The following is a 20,041-nucleotide window of genomic DNA, read 5'->3' on the forward strand; positions in this document are numbered from 1 at the left end:
ACTTTTATCCTCGCAGAAACTCTCCATGCAGACAGAACAAAAATCTGGGAAATGTGTTATCTAGCAAGATGAACAACAATACAGTGTTGTTTATGCTATTTAAAACCATTATTCTTGAAAAATAATCAATTTTTCTGCTTAAGAACATAAGTCTTCAAGAAGCTACAGCAGACAACAGGCCTTCTCTCTCACTGCCATATCTTTTAAGCTGTAGAAGGAAAGAGTTATTTTCTTGCATTGCTTGTTATCAATGCCTTTACTGCAGCAGCCACAGGACAAGAGTAAGAAAAGCACTCTTACCCCAGCTGGGAAAGGTAAGTCATAACTCCACTCTCCCTCAGATAGTAAGTGACAACCCCGCTTCCTGGGGACAGGCTAGTTTTAATGTATGGCTTCACTGTCAAACCAGCTTCCACAGCTTTCTTAGCAAGCAATCCTGAAAAATGCAAAGGATAGTTGCAGTTTTTCCTGGAAGTGGGGCAGTTTGGTGGATCAACAAGTTGACAGAAGTACCATTAAATAACTGAAAAGCAGAAAAGGCTCCATTTCCAGCAATAACAGAATCACAGAACATTAGGGGCTGAAAGGGACCTTGAAAGATCATCCAGGTCCAACCCCTCTGCAGGATCACCTAAAGCAGATCACACAGAAACACATCCAGGCAGGTTTGGAATATCTCCAGAGAGGGAGACTCCACAATCCCCCTGGGCAGCCTGTTCCAGTGTTCTGTCACCCTCACAGGCAAAAAGTTTTCCTCATGTTTCCATGGAACTTCCTATACCCCAACTTCCACCATTGCCCCTTGTTCTGTCATTGGGCATCACCCAGCACAGCCTGGCTCCATCCTCTGGGCACTTACCCTTTATATATTTATAAACATGAATGAGGTCACTCCTTAGTCTCCTTCAAGCTAAAGAGCTCCAGCTCCCTCAGTCTCTCCTCGTAGGGAAGGAGAGACTCCCTTCATCATTTTTGTGGCTCTGCACTGGACTCTTTCAAACAGCTCCCTGAGGTCCTTCTTGCAATGCAGTGAGCAAGCAAGCACCGATCCCACAATAACCACATAGAGCTTGAGTGGTCTGCCATGCTGCAGGTCCAGTCTGTAATTTCTGCTCCACTGGAAAGCTGCTGGAAGTTGCACTCAGCAAGAGGCACTCACAATGGGGCAGCACAGATACTCAGAACACTATTGTCTCAGAAGAAATGCAAGGAAGAATTGTCAGCTTCTCACTCATGGTGGTTTAGTGGCACACTGCTGAAATAACTACCAGCATATGACTTGCTGCCCTCATAAGATGTCTACGAGAGCATCAACTCTGGCCCTTGTCACAAACAAGCTGTTTCACAATCTACATCTTGTTGCAGGTGCTGTTTTCACAGAATCATAGAATGCACTGAGTTGAAAGGGACCTTCAGAGGTCATCTGACTCCAAGCCACCCCTGCAGTGAGCAGGGAGATTCCCAACCAGATTATGTTGCTCAGCGCCCCAGCAAACTTGACCTTGATTGTCTCCAGGGATGGGGTCCCCACACCTCCCCAGGCATGCCTGGATTTGTAACATGCATAGATAGAGGTATTTTAGTGAAACAGAAACGTATTTATCATTAATTTCTTCCCTTTGAATCACTTTTGTCCAGCACAGATGGATGTTCAGAAAACAAGCCTCCTCCAGCCCTTTCCAATGATGGACATGAAAGAAGGAACAGCTATGCAAAATCTGCAGAATTTCACATTCCTATGCCTCATTCTCTCCCTCATACATCCACTCAGACAAGAAAATATACATCAGTTCTGTTCTGATGAAACATGATCTCCAACAGGAAGATGTCATCAGTCTGTTTTTTTTTTTTCCTTTGACAGCTGTTTGCCAGCTCTGACCTGACCTGAAGACCTCCACTTTTAAATGTGGTATGAAAAGGCCTACACCAATAGATTTGGAGACCTAAATGTAGATTTGTGAGTCAAAAAACAACAGTTCAACTCCTGAGATTGCTGAGGCTCCCTGGCAGCCAGAGGAAGCTCTGGAAACTTGACCTCTTGGATAAGTCTGAAAATGTGACCATAAACAAATGATCATTCTAGAATCTTGAGAGCCTGATAGCCTGTTTGAAAGCACTGGGTTGTTGTTTTGTGTTTTTTTTTTTTGTTTTCCCTGCCAAAATCGGGTCTAAAAAGAATGCAAGGTAAAACTCTAAAAACTGGCAAGGGAATGCCAGAACTTGAGCTGCTTTGAGAAACTTTAATCCAACATCTTTGTAAAGTAAGGTTAGGCTGTGAAGCATGCAGCCACTATCCCCACAGACACACAGCCCCTAGGGGCACATCATTTAGTGCACAGGAGAGACAGTGGTAGTTTGAAACAACTGATCGCATTTTGGCTTGGTCCATAGTGTGGCAACGCACTATGGTTTATTTGCTTTCATTTCAAACCTTACTCTGAAAGCCAAATTATCCTCTTTGTTTCTGGTGGGTGCCTCTCTGTACTGTAGTTGTACAGTTGGAGACCGACAATGACTTTTTTCCTCTTTGCTGAAGTCAAAGCATAAGCATCATTGTATGGAAAGGTAGCAAAGGTAAACCTAAGTGCATGTGCTGAGATTCTCAGGACTATGTTCTTCAGGCTGCTGTGTATTAAGGAGTAGTGAACACACTCCAAGTATCAACTTTACCTGCAAGCAGGGCATTCTACAGTTCCATCTGAAAGAGCTGTTAAGCCAAGCAGCTGTGTCCAGCAGGTCAAAGGGAGTTCTCCTCCCTCTTTACTCAGCCCTAGTGAGATTATATGTGGAATACTGTGTGCAGTTCTGGACTTCTCAGCTCAAGCGGGACAGGGGACTACTTGACAGAGTTCAGTGGAGAGCTACAAGGAGGATTAAGGGACTGGAGTATCTGTCTTATGAGGAAAGACTGAGAGACCTGGGGCTGTTTAGTCTGGAGAAGAGAAGGCTGAGAGGGGATCTTATCAATGCCTACAAATATCTGAAGGGTGGCTGTCAGGAGGATGGAGCCAGTCTCTTTTCAGTGATACCCAGTGATAGGATGAGGGGCAGTAGATGTAAAGTCAATCACAGGGAATTCCATCTCTACATGAGAAAAAACTTTTTTTGACTTTAAGAGTGATGGAGCAACGGAACAGGCTGCCCAGAGAGGTTGTGGAAGCTCCTCTGGAGATCTTCAAAACCTGCCTGGACACATTCCTGTGTGACCTGCCCTAGGTGGTTCTGTTTTGCAGTGGACTTGGATTTGATGATCTCTGGAGATCCCTTCCAACCCCCAGCATTCTATGATTCTATGATCCCTGCTGCCACAGAGAGGGTTAAGACTGGCTTCAGCCTGGGAGACAAACACCTGAGGAAACTATATCCTAAGCAGGTGGCACAACTGAGGGATACACCCACCTAGAACAAAGGGAATAGGACAGAACAAAGATTGTCTGGAGGAAACCTACTTCTTGATCCTTGGAAGAAATAAATAATCCTCTGTTTCTGTGATTACAGTCAAGTTGGACCTGAGGAAAGAAATATGTTGATTTGGCTGTCCTGTCAAGAGCAAGTGAAATAGGAGACTGTTCAATTATGGTGCTCTCAAAGGGCTAAGAACTAAAGCAGGTCTCTCCTCCATTTGTTGCTAAGAATTAAAAGACCCTTTGTGGCTGGGAAGGGGGTGTCCTGTCAGTACCACAGAGTGCCCAAAGGAAGATGCTAGTCCAGAAAAAGGTGACAAATATCAGATCAACAAACTAAACACAAAGTGATTGCTGTCAGAAGCTGCCCAAAGGCTGAGACCTTCCCAGCAGCACACAGGAACCAAGGAGACAAATTAAGTGACATCAAACTGTAAGCAATCCTCTTTGGTCAAGGGCTTTTGCACTGCCCACTGCACACCCTTCCAGCCTTTGTAGAAAATAAGCCTGCAGCCCACAAAGAGTCTGAGAGGCCAGGAAGCCCTAATGCAGTGATGAACTTCGTGGCAATGTCTATATCTCTATTTGCAGAAAGAAGTATCTGAGCATGTAGCCAAGCACCTGTCAAAGAGGGATGTACTAGGCTAGTGAATATGAAGAACATACACAAAATATGTTCCTAGAAACACTTGGAATGAGAAATTTTCTGGCCAGATTAAAAATTAACAGCCTCCTGACCTGCAATTCAAGATCGCCAACTCAGACTGTTTTCTGTAGTATTTGAATAGTGATAAGCCCACTTCCAGCCATTTCTTGGATACAGTTAAGATGTAAATGGCAATGCTCTCAGGGATGGCAATCCTTGAGAACATAATTTTCCTCCTCTACTCACCCCCCACATGCCTTCAGACTCTTGCTGTAACAACTTGATACACCTCTACCTATGGGTTTTTTACTCTCTACCAGATCAGAGCAGCATCAGACTTGAACCCATAGACCATTCTTCTTGTGGCTCTGCCTTTTGCTAGCCTCTTCTCAGCTCTACATAACAGCTTCTATGATCAACAAGTGTCAGAGCTGCTGGTTAATTCAGTCCCAGCTTGCCTCCTAGAGAAGACAGTGCAGGAAAAATACGTTTTCTTCAACCCATGTTTCTAGATATCAGAATTCCATCTGCTACCCTTTAAGGCCTAAGCCCTGTTTCAGCACTCCAAATGACAAAACCAGCACTGTGCATGTAGAATTACATTAGTGTAATTCTTTAGGACACACAGCCAGAGTAATAGAGAATTTCTGTACAGCAAGCAAAATAAACTTACCTGCTCCCAACATAACTGAGGGGTTGCTGGTGTTTGTGCAGCTTGTAATGGCAGCAATCACTACTGACCCATGAGCAAGCTCAAAGTCCTGTCCCTCAAAATTAAATTTTACTCTGCTGTTGTGATGGCCTGGGGCAATTTGGAATCCCTTGAATCCTTGCTGTAAGAGGAGAGAGTAAGAATCAAAATGATGTGGTTAATGTAAGTATTTTGACTGGAAATTACTATGGGCTGGGAATTTCACACATGAGAAGCATTTGTCAGTCACATCCATTCTTGCAGTTTCAGCTCTAGTGGTGAAGGCTTGAATCTCTGGTCAGTCAAAGTGGCAGACCTGGGGTCTGTTCTGGTCTCTGTTCACTGGTAGCAAAACACATTTGTGTTTTCTTCCTGCATTATTATATCCTTCTTCAGGTTGCTCAGACACTTCTTCCTCCCACATGCTCCAGATTCCTGACCACATGTAGTCTTGTTGCAAAATCTAGTCCTGCAGTTTTAACTGTAACACCTAAGATTTTTAAGCCATAAATATCAAGCTTACACTCAGAGCTGAAGTGAGAGAGGTAAAAGCCTGACAGCTGAAGAAAACTAAAGAGCAAGAAGGCACCGTTCACACTATGAAAATTATGCTTAAGAAATCTGCAGGCACAAGGTCATCTAATGGAATTTGGAACATGTAACAAAAGAAGAATTATTTGGAGTTGCTGTAGTTAAGTTTCTTGATTTACACCATTAGAGCTCTGCACTGCCTTTAGCAAAGGCTGCTATCCAGGTAAGGATTCAGACTGATTTTGAAAACTTAAGTGTTGGAACATGTTAATTAAAATTAAAATCTTGCTCTTCTTTCTGTGATCATTTTTAACTGCACAATGTAGAGAGATGTTGTTTGTTTTTTTCCTGTCCTTACCACCAGCATCAAAGAGTCACTGAGACTTATGCAGGTCTGATCTGCTGAATAGATTCAATACTGACTACAGAACTATCGCATGGAGCTCAGGGCATAACCTGCTTGAAAAGCTCAAGAGCCAGATTGCAGCTACTTAGTCCACTCTACTAACTACACTGATCATGGCTCTTTTAGGAATCCTTACTGTCAAAACCATGTTAGTCCTAGTAGATCTAAAAATCAGAAATGACTGCTACTTCAAGAGGATGTGAACACCTTCATCATCACCCCTATTTTAAACTACCCATTAAGCCTAACACCAATTTTAAACTACCCATTGTTGATGTTGTCTTCTAAACTTCAGTCAAACATCCTCATTTACTTTTCAATAGGTAAAGAACACTCAAGTTAACCCCCAGAATGTAGCTCCTGAAGGCTAGACAACTTTCAGAGTCAAGCATTGGACTGCATGCCCAAATGTTCCCAGTCCTTACCTTGGCTCCCAGACAAGTCTCAAAGTCTGTCTTCATATCTGACACAGCAACTTTGTCCTGAGGTCTTTTTGGCCCACTACAACAAGGCACAACAGTATGGAGATCCAATTCCACAACCTATTCAGCAAGAGGAACAGAGAGTGGTTCAGCGCTGCATGACAGGTGGAAGCCAGCTAACCCACATGTATGACTGCCTCTACTCTTGGCTGCCTCTACTCAAGGCTGAATCTGCACACTTTTATGTTTGTTTGCAGAAATTATCAGACATATGAGAAGGCAAAGATCAGAAGACAAGAAACAGTTCTATTTTTAGACCCTACCAGCTCCAAGGTACGGCTCTGAAAAGTACCTCAGTTACTGAAAACCCCATGTGTGACTACAGAATCTAAACAATGTAGATGCTTTTGAGAATTACATCTTTTTCACATGCTAGCAGCAGGGTCCTCTTCAGAAACAATGATATGAAGAAATCCTGGTACTGGCACAAACTCATCCCAGCCTTGGGGGAAAACATTCAGTCTAATATGAAACAGAGACATTGTATTTTCATATTCCTTCATCTTTGTTTTAATAAGAGTGCCGCATCTTTCCATATTTACTAAGGTTTTTGAATAGTCATGCAAACTGAACATAAGTTAAAAGGTGAACTCTTACTGTAGAGAAAACCAGGACTACTCTTGAGTTTCCTGGACACAATGTAAAATCTTGTTTTCTTGCACAGAGAATGACTTGTGTGGTCTGTGGTTGCCACACAGAGCTTCTAAGTGTCCTGATTCACACACTAAAACAAGTTGCTAAACAGAAGGGTCAAACTGGGACAAGGATCACACAGCCAACATCTACACTATCTTTGTAGCTGTGCTTGAATCTGGACTGGCCTTCTCAAAACTACATTGATCAAACTGCAGAATCTGCAGCAGACAGAGCTCAGCTGAGAGTCAATCTACAGCTACGTCCATGTTTTCACACTTGGAGAGCCAACTGACTTATTCTGCTGGGCCCTAATTAAAGTCAGCTGTGTGGACCAAGATAAAGGATAAGGAATCCCTTGACTATATCTTCACTTCTGTGAAAAAGCAGGCAATTGTCACATTAAATTAGGACATAAAGGCATAAAGCAGGGAGCCAGAAGGAGTTTCTAACCTGTGTGAAGTCTGGATCCTGAGAGGAGTTCTTGAAATCTCTTAGCATTCCCACAGCCTCAAGGTACTTCTTCGTGCACGTAACTTTCTCATTATCACGGCCTAAGGCAAGAGACAGATACAGCAAAAAGAAAATGTGAATGAAACAGAAGAACTCTTATATGCCAGAAAAAGAAAAGAGAGTGTGTAACAGGTTATTTCACACTTCACACTGCACTGACCCTTTCAGCACAAACATCAGAGACTCACTACAAACAGAGAGACTGAGCAGACTTAGTGGCTTTTGCAGAACAAGAACTGCAGGTTCCTGCTTTTGTCATCTAGTCAGGTTAGGTTCAGGGCTATGCAGACAGCTGTGAAACACTTTAAAATTCAGCTCTTCCTGAACATGGACCCTAAGAACAAGAAACACTCTGAATAAGCAGGTATGCATTAAAAAAAAACCTCTCAAGCTCAGAGAAGGTTCCACCTGGTTGAACCCCACCTGCTGGCAGCACATTAGAAACCCAGAGCCCTTGCTTTCAACTACACCTTCAACTTACGGTCTCATCTTACACTCACCAGTTTGTATCAGGTAGCCAATGCTAATATCATCCACTGGGAAAAAGGCAGCTGTTGCTCCATACTCTGGACACATATTGGCAATGGTGGCTCGGTCAGCAATGGACAGCTGGGCCACACCAGGACCGAAAAACTCCACAAATTTACCCACGACTCCAACTTGGCGAAGGTGCTGTTATAAAAACACAGGGTCTGTGTCATTGCTAAGTGTCAAACAACCTCAGCATGTGTGTTATGAAATCCAGCTTTTGACTTCAGTTGACTTCTCTTAACAATGCTTCCTGGTTTCAAAACTTAACTAAATTGTGAAGATAAGGAGACAGAGATCCAAACTTTCAATACTAAGGTACAACACAGGGATGTATTCCTTCTAAACTTTCTCCTCTTCTCATTTGAACTAAAGTCCATCTTAGAACAACTGTGCTCTTCTCAGCATGATGTTCTAAGAGAAGATAGTGTGGGCTCTTCTGCCAGCACACCCACGGAAGATGGGGCAACAGGATGAACCAATTGCACAAGAACATGATTCAAACTGTAAATGACTTGACACCATCTGGATAAACTCATAAAAAACTCTTGGCTTTCCCCATCTGGAAGCTCTCTATAGAGACAGCATTCCATGATTAACATGTTTACCAGTTTTCTGACCCCCAACAACATTAATGCTGACCCAGTAAAACTCTTAGTTCAGTCACAACCTACAGAGTGAATAAACATATTAAGAACATACAACACATGAGCCAAATTCCTGAAGTCAAAGAAATCAGACTGCAGCACTCAGTGTCCATTTCCATGGTGCCACATTTTAAGTAGGGACTTTACAAATAAAGAAAGCCATTGTGGTTCTTTTGAGACAGTAGAGAAACAAAATCCTTTTACAAGGCCTGTTGATCCACATGAGGATTTGAACAGCCCATGACACATCAGCTGCGTTATTTTGCCTGGCTTCTGGGAAACAGATTTCCCTGGGAAATTTGGGCATTTGGAATCATCCTGGGCAGATGATTCCAACAGAGCAATAAAACTTTAAAGGAAGTCCAAAAAGGCTACATGGAAGCACAGACAGGGCTCCTAAGCATGCAAAGCAGTGGCTCCCTTCTACAGAATAGGCCTGGCTTCCAGCAGTAATGGCAAAACAGCAGACATGTTACCTTGGTAATGGTGAGCACGATGTCAGTGGATGTCACCAGTGGCTGAGGGTTTCCTAGTAGCTTATAGCCAACCACCTGAGGAAGCACCATACTGATTGGCTGGCCCAACATGACTGCTTCTGCTTCAATGCCACCAACACCTGCAGGCAACAGGAGTATACAATCCAGCTCTTGAGAGAGATAAAGCCATGAGCTGCAACTCACTGATGATCACTGGATTGAAGGTGTGAAAGAGGAGAGAATGCAGACAGCCAGAGGGCTTAGCCCTCTGCTAACAGGCACTCATTTTCAGTTTCTGCAAGGCTGGCCTTTTAAATTTCTTTCCATTTCATACTTTCATCCTTGTTGTAAAAGATACTTGGTAAAGCTAAATAAGTCACTCTGAGGATGCTTGGCTTCTACAATAAACAGATGTAAAAGTATTACTTATGTAATGACTTAAACATTCAATGTGTGAAGGAAGAATGACTGATAGGGCATTGAATCAGAATCATTAAGGCTGTAAAAGACTTCTAAGATCATCAAGTCCAACCTTCTGCCCAACACCACTAGACCATGTCCCAAAGTGCCACATCTACTCATGTTTTGAGTTACTCCAGGGATGGTGACTCCACCACTTCCCTGGGCAACCTGTTCCAATGGCTAACAATTCTTTCAGTAAAGAATGTGGTGTGCTGTTGAGTGAAATGTAGGCAGACCATGACTATTGGTCACCAAATAAAAAACTCTGAAGTTAGTTTTGAGGGAAGGAAAGATTATTCAAGTCAAGAGTATAGACTGCTGTATAGAACAGTAACAGAAAAGCTACTTGAGACAGAAATATCTTCCTTGTATCTATTAACTTTCAACAGGGCTTGGGCATGTGCAGGGTGGAATCTTTGTGGAAGCACACCCTCAGGGTTAGAAGAACCCAGTTCAAAGGACTACTTTATTTAGCTAATTTAATATGGTAAAATATCAGTGCACCACAGGAGACCATTTGCCTTCTTGGCCACAAGAGCACATTGCTGGCTTGTGGTAAGTCTGTTGTCTGCCCACCAGCACTCCCAGGTCCTTCTCTGTGGAGCTGCTTTCCAGCAGGTGACCCCTTCACCTGTACTGGTGCATGGAATTATTCTTGCCCAGGTGCAGGACTCTACATGTGCCCTTATGGAACTTTATGAGGTTCCTCTCAACCCAACGGTCCAGCCTGTCCAGGTGTGGCTGAATGGCGGCACAGCCTGGCAGGGTGTCAGCCACTCCTCTCAGTTTTGTATCATCCTATCCTTTTTCCCACTTCTGGTTCTGAAATTGTCCTGAAAACCAATTTCCAATTTATTTGAAGCAGGATGAGATACCTAGGTCAGTTAAAAAGGTAATTCTGTGTCAGATCCAATCATGTAACTCCATTCACTAGGTGCTGAATCATCTTTAAACACATTACTCGATAGACTGAGGGCCAACCATGGATAGGCATGTAACAAGTTCAGCACTACCAGCCACCAGCAAGAGATGCTGGATCCAGGGGAGTGTGCTTTGACCCTGCCAGCCAGGGTCAACTCATCAGTCATCCAACACACTGTTCACAATATGCTACTGGACATACCCCAGCCGAGCACTCCCAGTCCATCGATCATGGTGGTGTGTGAGTCAGTGCCCACCACACTGTCTGGATAACAGTAGCCGTCCTGATCCATCACCACTCTTGCCAAGTACTCCAAGTTCACTTGGTGGATGATCCCAGAGCCTGGTGGAATAATCCTCATGTTTTTAAAAGCCTGAGAGCCCCACTGAAACAGAAGGAATTGGAGGGAAAAAAAAAAAAAATCAGTGCACACGAGCACTTGGAGAACAAAAGTTCACTGCACTTTTCTCCATGCAAATAGGATTAAGTCTTTCAGTACCTTTAAGAATTCAAACCTTTCTTTGTTCCTTTCAAATTCCAGGTCCTGATTTTTTTGCAAGCTGTCTGATCTGCAAGAGAAAATAGCCAGCAGTCAGAACCAGAAGTATCCACCTGAAATCTATATCTGGTCAAATATAGCCCAAAGGTTGATAGAAGAGTTATTAGCTGATGTTAATGATGATCAGTTTTGTCTTTTGAATCTCACTGCATCTGTGAACTGCAGGCAAGAATTTAAGAAATCTTAAGAGGTATTATCTGAATTCTGGTTCAAATGTAAGTGCTAATCTGCATGTTATACATAGAGCAGGCATTTGTAGCTAGGGAAAAGCCAGAATACATACAAGAGCAATGTGGAATTTCCAACAGCTAAATTTGAAGCAATCATCAGAACAGGAATGGGAATTGGAACATAACTACAGTTTGAAAGAGGTTATCATTGATGATGAAGTGCTGCTTTTCTCTTTGAAAGCAGACAGGGCTAACAAACTTCTCATCTAAACCAGCTGCCCAACTTAGGCATGAAAAGTTTGAAAGAATTGCAGTGTAAGGCTTGGCAATGTTCTCTCCATATATACATGAGCCTAACAGAAGTAAATCAAATCTGTGACAAAGTAATTACCAGGAAAAAAAATATCAAAACGAAGTGCTGGATACTATTGAGAAACACCAAATGGATATTAAAATAATACAGGAAAAGAATCATAGTAGTTGATTTTGTCCTATAGTAGAGATTAAATCAGATCTGGGTCACAAGGAAACACACCATTTCCTAAAAAAATTTAAAAATTATGTGATACAAATCAAAAAGCAAAAAGGTCAGTTTAATAGATTAGTCCTAGAACATCCACTGACTCAGGGATCAATCTTTACATGATTATTTCTAACTCTGCATCTGTTTCTAAACTCCTCTAGAAAATAAAACGTTAAAGGTAGGTGATACTCAGCAGCTAGACGAGTCAGTATTTTTGGGCCCTTCTTCTTCTCACCTGCCATATAGGACATAGCATCAGTGACAATCTGCACATCCTTAATAGTCTACAGTTAAAAATCTGTAGGGAAAAAAGCTATATTTGAAAGCTGTCTGACAACATTGTTGCATGAAGCAGGGCTTCACAAGACATTTCTGGCCAGAAGTTCACTATTTTCACTCTATAGAAGCTATCTCTATGTGCTTTAATGTCCACCTTCTAGGAATTTTCTTCTTTGCAATGCTGTAACTTCAGTGGTCTGCTCCAAAACTATCTCCTAGAGAGGACAATAAATACACAGAGTGTTTTAGCAGACAAGGTAACTGCAGACTCCCAAAAAAACCCCCAAAACTTCAGGAGTTTGGAAGGTGGAGGCAAATCAACAGAGAAATATGTAATGGAAGGGTGGTTTGGTATGCCCATGTTTAGGTATCATGAAGGGCCAAAGTAACCTCTGCAACGGTTTCGTGTTTCCCTGTGGGCCCAGAGAGTTCTTGCCTCTTTGTAGCAAGCTGAGGATGGAACTTACAGGGACCCATACTGCCTTGTGTTCTGCTTGGAGTCACTGAACTAGCAAACAGACCTCAGAGCTGGGCTAGGGCAGCTTAGGTCTATTCTTCTATAAATAAAGAAGAAAGGAGACATTCTCACTTGTCCTTTCCAAAAAGCCCAAGAGGCTCAAAAAATGTGCATGTGGAAAATAAAAAGCTATTTCTGAAAAACTACTAATAATGCAGTATTATTACGGGAAAATACAATCAGCACAGTCTGGACTGAGCCTATTTCTATTAACATTTAGTCCAGGCTTGTGCTGCTGAGAAATGAAAAACAAAATTCCTCCTTCTAATTCACAGCAACTGATACAACAGGCAAACACTTCTCAGAGTGTAGGATGTAATGCTGCACATTCTAAGAATATTGCCAGTGGAGCTATCAGCAGTAAAACTAGATCCATCTCACTTACTTCCATTAAGAAATATGAGTTATTTTGTATCCTTACCTTCTGTTAAAATCGACCTGGATGGAGTGATCTATCACAAGGTCAGCAGGACAGATAGGATTGATTTTTTCAGGGTCTCCACCAAGTTTCTTCACAGCATCACGCATGGCAGCAAAGTCAACCACTGCAGGTACCCCACTAAAACAGAAGAGAATTATATGAAGCAGTTTGGAAGAGAAGAAAAAACAAACGACAGAACAAACACAACCAAGATCCTGAGATGCAGAACAGACAACTGTTGTCCCATACAAAGCAAACTGCAACCTTACCCTGAGTCTTGGGATCATTAAATCTATGGCAGAGACATGCCTTTGGGTAAAACAAAGTCAGAAACAGCAAAAAATTAAATGTATCTGTATCCTGAGCACTGCAAGAATGAAAATCTAAAACCAAATTCCATCATGCAACAGAAGTGGCTGGGAATCTGGAAACTTAGTCCCAGTCAGCATCTGTCTAGGACCTTGAACTGGTTTCTCTTCTCTTGCTCTGCTCCTCCCTCTCCTTGCCAAGCTGATTAAAAGAAGGCAGATGCAGGGGGGGAAAACAACATTGTCCTTTTTTCATCCTTTGCTATGTTCATACAGCTGATTTTAAGGCAAAGGTTATCTCTTACAAATTTTGCAAAGCACAGGAGAATCTTCTCCCTAACTAGGGTTGTGTGGCAACTTCTTGTGATGGTTTAAAACCATCATTTTTAATTTTTCTTCTCAAAGTTCAAGCAGAGAAAGCTAAAGAATGTAAATAAGTCACTATTGGGTGTAGAAAACCAAAATAATGATTGTTCTAACACTTCCATTGGATAGATAGAAATGTTTAAGAACCACCACTCAAAACAGAGTTGGGGCAGTTGGAGTCTGCAGTTTGCAACTTGCTGGGCTGTCTGGCTGCTGCTTCTTCTTTTCTGGCTGAAGATAACACACTGACCTTCGTGAGCTAAGTTTAACAGCTTCTCTGCTTCTTAACTCTCTGCTTTCTGCCAGCGGGGTCTGGGGGGAGGAGGCTCCTGGGAGAGAGGCCCCTTGGGAAAGGCCCCTTTGGGGGGGAAGCAAAGGGAGCTTGGTTGTGCTTTTCTGTTGATTTGTACATATTTGTAAATGTTGTGAATTTTGTATGTTTGTACATATTCATTGTATTTCATCATAGATTGTAGATTTGCTTAAATACAGCTTTCATTTGCTTCATTTGCTTCAATAACTGAGCTAGCCTGGTTATTGTGGTGGTGGGGATTTCAGCTCTCACACTGTTACACTTCTCCACTCCCAAGTGAAACTGGTAGAGCAGGGCATCAGATTTCTTGCAATACAAAGGATATGACTGCAAAACACATGCACAGAATAACTATTTTCAGAAGTGAATTTAACAGCCTTGGACAGATCACAGGACAAACATGCAAGGCAGAAATAAGGCATGTCTGTTCTAACAAAATCTTGTGACTAGAGACCTTATATCACAAATGACACCCAAATAACTCATTTTCAAGCATTTCTGACTTTCCACTTACCTTGTGACAATCCAGCAAGCCCCCAAACTGCTTCTCAGAAAAAAGTTAAGAGGCTTTTTTCTCTATGCTGGTATGTCTCATTCATCCAAAATTATTTTCAAATCCTTAAATTAAGCCTTCCTTCCTACAGGAGGCAGCTAAACTATAGAGAGGGTCACAGTAATGCACATGAGAGTCTTTCAACCATCCTCCACTTCCAACCCAAGTTTAGTCATAATTAAACAGAGCAGCAAGCAGAAGCTCTGGCACTTCAACAGCCCTCTCACCTAACAAACCATACACATTTCCATAGTTACTTTAACAAAGCTTCTGCTGCTTCTCAGCAGATGCATGCTCAGCTTCTACAGAGGTACACACTACCAGGATATTTTTCAACCAGTTTGGGAGGCCCTCTTGCATACCAGCCTTAACTGTTTTTTCTGGCTGCTGAAACAAAAAAGAGCTGTCTGAAGTGTTCATAAGGATTTGGCATCCTGGCCTGGATCAGCAATAGTGTGACCAGCAGGAGGAGGGATCATGCCCCTCTACTGGGCACTGGTGAGGCCACACCTCAAACACTGTGTTCAGTTTCAGGCTCCTCACTGAGGACGAACACTGAGGGTCTGGGGAGCAGGTCCAGAGAAGGGCAACAAAGCTGGTGAAGGGTCTAGAGAATAGGTCTTGTGAGGAGCATCTGAAGGAACTGGTACTGATTGGTCTAGAGAAGGGTGAAGGGTCACCTCATTGCTCTCTATAACTCCCTGAAAGGGGGTTAGAGGGAGGCGGGGGTTGGTCACTTCTCCCCAGTATCGGGTGACAGAACTAGAGGAAATGGCCTGGAATTATGCAAGGGGAGCTTTAGGTTGGATACTAGGAAAAATTTCTTCACAGAAAGAGTGGTCAGGCATTAGAACAGGCTGCCCAGGGAGGTGGTGGAGTCACCATCCCTGAAGGTGTTCAAGAAATGTGTGAACATGGCACTCCAGGATGTGGTTTAGTGGCTGTGGAGGTGTCAAGTTTAGTGGTTGGGCTCAGTGATTTTGGAATTGTTTTCCAACAAGAACAATTCTATGATTCTAGGATTCAGTAACCCACTGAGAACACTACATTTCTCAAGAGCAGCACAAAGCAGTGAGAATTTATGTTTTCAACTGATTTTAAGAAGGCTGTCAGGATTTTTAAAATATATTTAAAATATGTCAGAAATAGTTTAAGAACAATCACAGAATCACAGTCTGAGGGACCAGATGGCATACACCCAAGGGTACTGAGGGAGCTGGCAGAAGTGCCCATCAAGCCACCATCCACCAGAAGGAAATGGGCTTTGTAATTCTTGCAGAATTTCACTGTAAGAATCCTGAGTGTTTACCAAAAAAACAAACAGAAAAATGTGTCCACACTATCTAAACTTCAACTAACTAACATTCAGTGTTCTGAAGCAGTTTGCTATCTCATGAGATGCATATGCCAAGAAAAATTGTAAATGTTGTGTTATGCTACCCAGGTGGATTTGGGGGAGGGCAAGGGGTGGAAGGGATTGGAGGTGTTGTTTTGCCAGCTTACAAATGCTGCCTTTTCCAAAAGCTCCCACTCAGAAGTCTGCCCAGGAGCTCATTAATCATGACTGCAGCTGTCCTGCAGACCTGTAGGCAGAATTTTAAAACTCAGCAGGAGAGTAGAGGGCAAGAAAGAAGTGCAGCAGCAAAGAGAAAAATGTTCACTTGGACTTTTGGCTTTTTCTGTGCTCTAGCTGTTTAAAATGTTAACAGCTGCCAGCAGGTAAAAATAGATAGGAAATCAGCATTTCTTTCAGTCCAGGGTTTTCCAATTTTTCTTTATGTCTTTGGGAGCTGAGATGTACTAGGTCTCTAGCACTTGGCCAACACTTGGGAAAATGCAAAACAGAAGGTATGACAGGTTAGACAGGTTACTGTTCTGAGCAGCAAAGTCAGCTTACCGTGGATGAAATAAACTCTAACAAAGGCAGAGGACAAAGGTACAAAAGGACAATGGATTTGCAAGTCAAAGGCTGTATTAAAAACCAGTAAGAAGCCACTGTTCCACCTGAAAATTGACTTTCCACATCTACCAGGGACTGCTACATGCTGACATATGGGAACTAACACACTGCAACAACAATCACAGAATCATAGAATGGTTTGGGTTGGAAGGGACCTTAAAGGTCATCCAGTTCCAACCTCCACTGTCATGGGTGGGCACACCTTCCACCAGAACAGGTTGCTCGAGGTCTCATCCAACCTGGCCTTGAATACCTTCAGGGAGGGGGCATCCATGACCTCCCTGGACAACCTGTTCCAGTGTCTCACCACCCCCACTGTGAAGAATTTCTTCCTAGTCTCCAGTCTCAATTTCCCATGGCACAGTTCACCAGGTAGGAACCCCAGTTCACATTTCTGGGCAAAAAGACATTAATCTTTTTGATAACAATACATTTAGAATAATACTGATTTGGAAGAGAAAAATCATGACGTGGGTTACAAATGAGCTTTGGAAAGGATAGAAAATTGAAAGAAGGGCCCCTGGAAAAATAACAGAAAGATATACACATACCCCCCAAAAAAACCAATGAATCCTCTAAACTCCGAATTCCCTGTTTGGACGCACTTTATCCATTCCATTTTCTTCCCCTCTGTTTTGAAGACTTTCATAAAGGTATTTATTTCACTCAATGCTTTTAGCACAGGCATTTGCCTCTCCCACTGTTGGCTTGTAGTGTGGCATTCAGGAAAGCTGAGAAAGGTCTTCCCAAACCTTTCACTTCCCCCTTAAGCTCAGTCCTCCACCCCAGGCCTGAGCATTGCTGCACTTTCAAGACCTCCTCTTCCTAGCTCTGGAGAGCATCAGACTCACGTGAAGTCTTGAAGAATAACTCTGGCAGGCTTAAATGGCACTTCAACATTCTCGTGTTGCATCACTTTCCAGTTGAGAATATTCTCAACATCTGCCTTCTTCACCAGGAACTCATCGCAGTTACGGACTGCTGCTTCCAGGAGGACTCGAATAGAAAACGGCAGGCGTGCTGCATGGGTAAGAGGCAAGACACAAAGTCAGTTCTGACCTGAGGAGACGTGTCAGAAGGTGCAGAGCACCACACCTGGGGCAGACAGCTCCTTGAGTGCTGTCCATGGATTGTCACAAGGCTCTACTGCAGATTATCAGACACCCTTTTCTAGCCTCCAGCCTTGCCAGTTCCACCCAGAACTGTTCCACCCAGTTCTTTGAGCAGATTGATTATCTCGGCCCCTGTGAGACTGTGGACATCTTTGATGAAAGGACTCCTTTTTCACAGCTCTTCCACCCTCTGTGGCAATACTACTCCAAAACATGCTGCACTCAGCTTCCTTCTCTGCAGTTTCATTCTTGTCACTGAACACAGTCATATAAATATACTAGAAAAAACCAGTAATTTTCTATCTGTTATATTGGAAAGCATAGCTTTAGAGGTCTGGGTAGCCTCTTCTCCAGAGATGGAGAATGAAACTAAAACGGCATAAGATCTGCTGATCTTGTGTTACTTCAAGATAGAAACACTTACAAAAGATGACACAAAGTATTATTAGAGCAGTCCTGACAAGGACTTACTATAAGCAATAGGTCTGAAGAAGACGTTAATAAAGGCTTCTCTATTCTTTCTCCCCTGGTCCACTGCAGTAATAGCTGCTTGATTTCCTCTCAGAATATTTACATTCAAAAACCACTTGAGAAGTTTGTTTCAGCTTTCTACAAAGGGCCACAGTAACTTAACCACAGTGAGATTTCATTACTGCTATCACAAAAAAACAAACAAAAAAACCCTATTATTCATGACACAGCCATTCATATTAATTTGGGGTTTCTTTGGTTGGTTTTGTTGTTGGTTGTTGGTTTTTTTTTAATCTTCTCCCCTCCTCATCTCATTCTGCTACTGCCAAATAATTACATTTTTCTGCTGGATAGTGAGAATTTTTTCCCTTGAAGAATCTGGAGTTTATCACTCTTAGAGCCCTGGAACAGACCTGCTGGTAATACCACACAGGAATTTGTCTATTTCTTAGGAGTCAACTATGCTTTTCACATATCCAGACCAACATTCATTGATTTCTTGTGTACACACTATCTGAGCCCGCAATGGACATGCATTGCCTGCATTCACAGAAAATATTCCACCTCTTGCTTCCTGAATTCTCCTTAATTTTCCTCAATCACCTGTTTCCTTTCTGAAGGAGGAAAAATACCCAACATAGACAGCTCCAAGCTATAAATACAGTCAGTGGCACAGTAAGACATGGAAGGTGCCTAAGTACATTCTTCAGAAGAATTGAAGAAAAAGCCTCCATGGGAAAGACCTTCTAGCCACTGCTTTTTACATCTGCACAATCTTTTTTGGATTATTTATTCCTATCAGTACTAAGTCCTTTCCAGCCTTTCACAGTAGCACAACAGTATATAAGAAAACTTGTGCCTTTAAGTTTCAACCTAGTCCTCCTCATCCACTCTAGACTCAAGAAATAAGACTGTGTGTGCACAGCATGCTGAGAAAGTAAGACTCCGACCTCGACAGTATTTCTGTAACTCTACATTTTCAGAATTAAGGTTTTCCAGAACTTTGCTTCCAAGAACCATCTTTTGAATTCATACTTCTCTGCAGAGACCAAGTATCATCCACATTGCAATGTCTCTTCAAGTTACATTCATCACTGTTAATGAAATGCTCTCCTTGTGTTGTCAACTCACCATATCTTGCATCTTCCAGTTTGCTCAGATTGAAGAACTTCTTCTGAGGCTGTTTAGGGTCCAGTGGCTCCACAAGCCGTGCAAAAGGGTTGCTCATGGTTACTCAAGACACTTAGTGTCCCTAAAACACAAAAGAAAAAAAATCAAAGCCATTTTCACCACATCTGTCCCACACACAAAGTTCATGTCCCACAGACCCACCACAACGCATCTGTCCCATATACAAGACCTGTACCAGACAAAAAGTTACTGCACAGTCTATGTTAGTCATGCCCTTTCCCCTACAAGCCTACTTGTAACAGGTCCTCAGAGATAAAAGGCCTGCAGGAAGATAACTGCATTGTTAAAAATATGGATACACCACATGTTCTACAGAGCAATTTCACACTATTCTCTTCTTTTTAATGCTTACTTTGTGCCTCTGTAATCCATAAAGCACCACCACAGCACGCTCCCATCTCTTAAGTGGCACTGGTCTAAAGCTAAGCAGACAGGCACTTGCATTCAAAACCAAAAAACAATTGAACTAAAACAGAAAACACAATAGCTTTACTTGAGCCAGAAAGTGTTACAAACTAAGATTACGAAGACTGACTATCAAAGATCTTCCTGATTTCAGAGTTTTGTTCATGTCACCACCAATTAAAAAAAAAAAAAAATTACAGTAGATTCTGTTGTAAACATTATTTGAGATTGTCATAGGTTGAGGCTGGTCTGTCCACTAAATGAATGAGAGATTCTCTCTACTCACTCCTCTCCCTTCCTAGAAGAGGAAGTGAATAAGGGAGAGTTATGGGTTGGAAACGATAACAATAAAAAGATAATTATATTAGTAAGAAAATAGTGAAATGTATACAATACCAGTATTGAACTCCCCCAGAGTCAAGGCAGGACTCAGCAGCAAATGGAAACAGGATTCAGGAACTGGATTCAGGAAGTCACAGATTGGGATCTCAGGCAGAAGAATGGTCAGAGTCCTCCTCGGACAGCAGCCACAGAAGAGCCTTGACTTTCGTG

The 20,041-nt window shown here is 42.5% G+C and overlaps 1 protein-coding gene across 1 annotated transcript in view; it reads right to left on the bottom strand.

The window, feature by feature from the left end:
• Positions 1-19,139, bottom strand: part of ACO1 (aconitase 1) — a 28,835-nt gene extending 9,696 nt beyond the window's left edge. The window contains exons 1-11 of the mRNA XM_054397273.1: positions 19,025-19,139; positions 17,162-17,330; positions 12,811-12,948; positions 10,841-10,910; positions 10,543-10,726; positions 8,958-9,097; positions 7,807-7,978; positions 7,247-7,347; positions 6,104-6,220; positions 4,724-4,883; positions 301-436 (exon numbers count right to left, since the gene is read on the bottom strand). Coding sequence (XP_054253248.1) covers positions 301-436; positions 4,724-4,883; positions 6,104-6,220; positions 7,247-7,347; positions 7,807-7,978; positions 8,958-9,097; positions 10,543-10,726; positions 10,841-10,910; positions 12,811-12,948; positions 17,162-17,330; positions 19,025-19,121 — 1,484 coding nt within the window. The 5' untranslated portion in view covers positions 19,122-19,139. The remainder of the gene's footprint in view (positions 1-300; positions 437-4,723; positions 4,884-6,103; positions 6,221-7,246; positions 7,348-7,806; positions 7,979-8,957; positions 9,098-10,542; positions 10,727-10,840; positions 10,911-12,810; positions 12,949-17,161; positions 17,331-19,024) is intronic.
• Between the last annotated feature and the right edge of the window lie 902 nt (positions 19,140-20,041).

This window comes from Indicator indicator, chromosome Z, assembly GCF_027791375.1.
Source record: "Indicator indicator isolate 239-I01 chromosome Z, UM_Iind_1.1, whole genome shotgun sequence".
NCBI lineage: Eukaryota > Metazoa > Chordata > Aves > Piciformes > Indicatoridae > Indicator > Indicator indicator.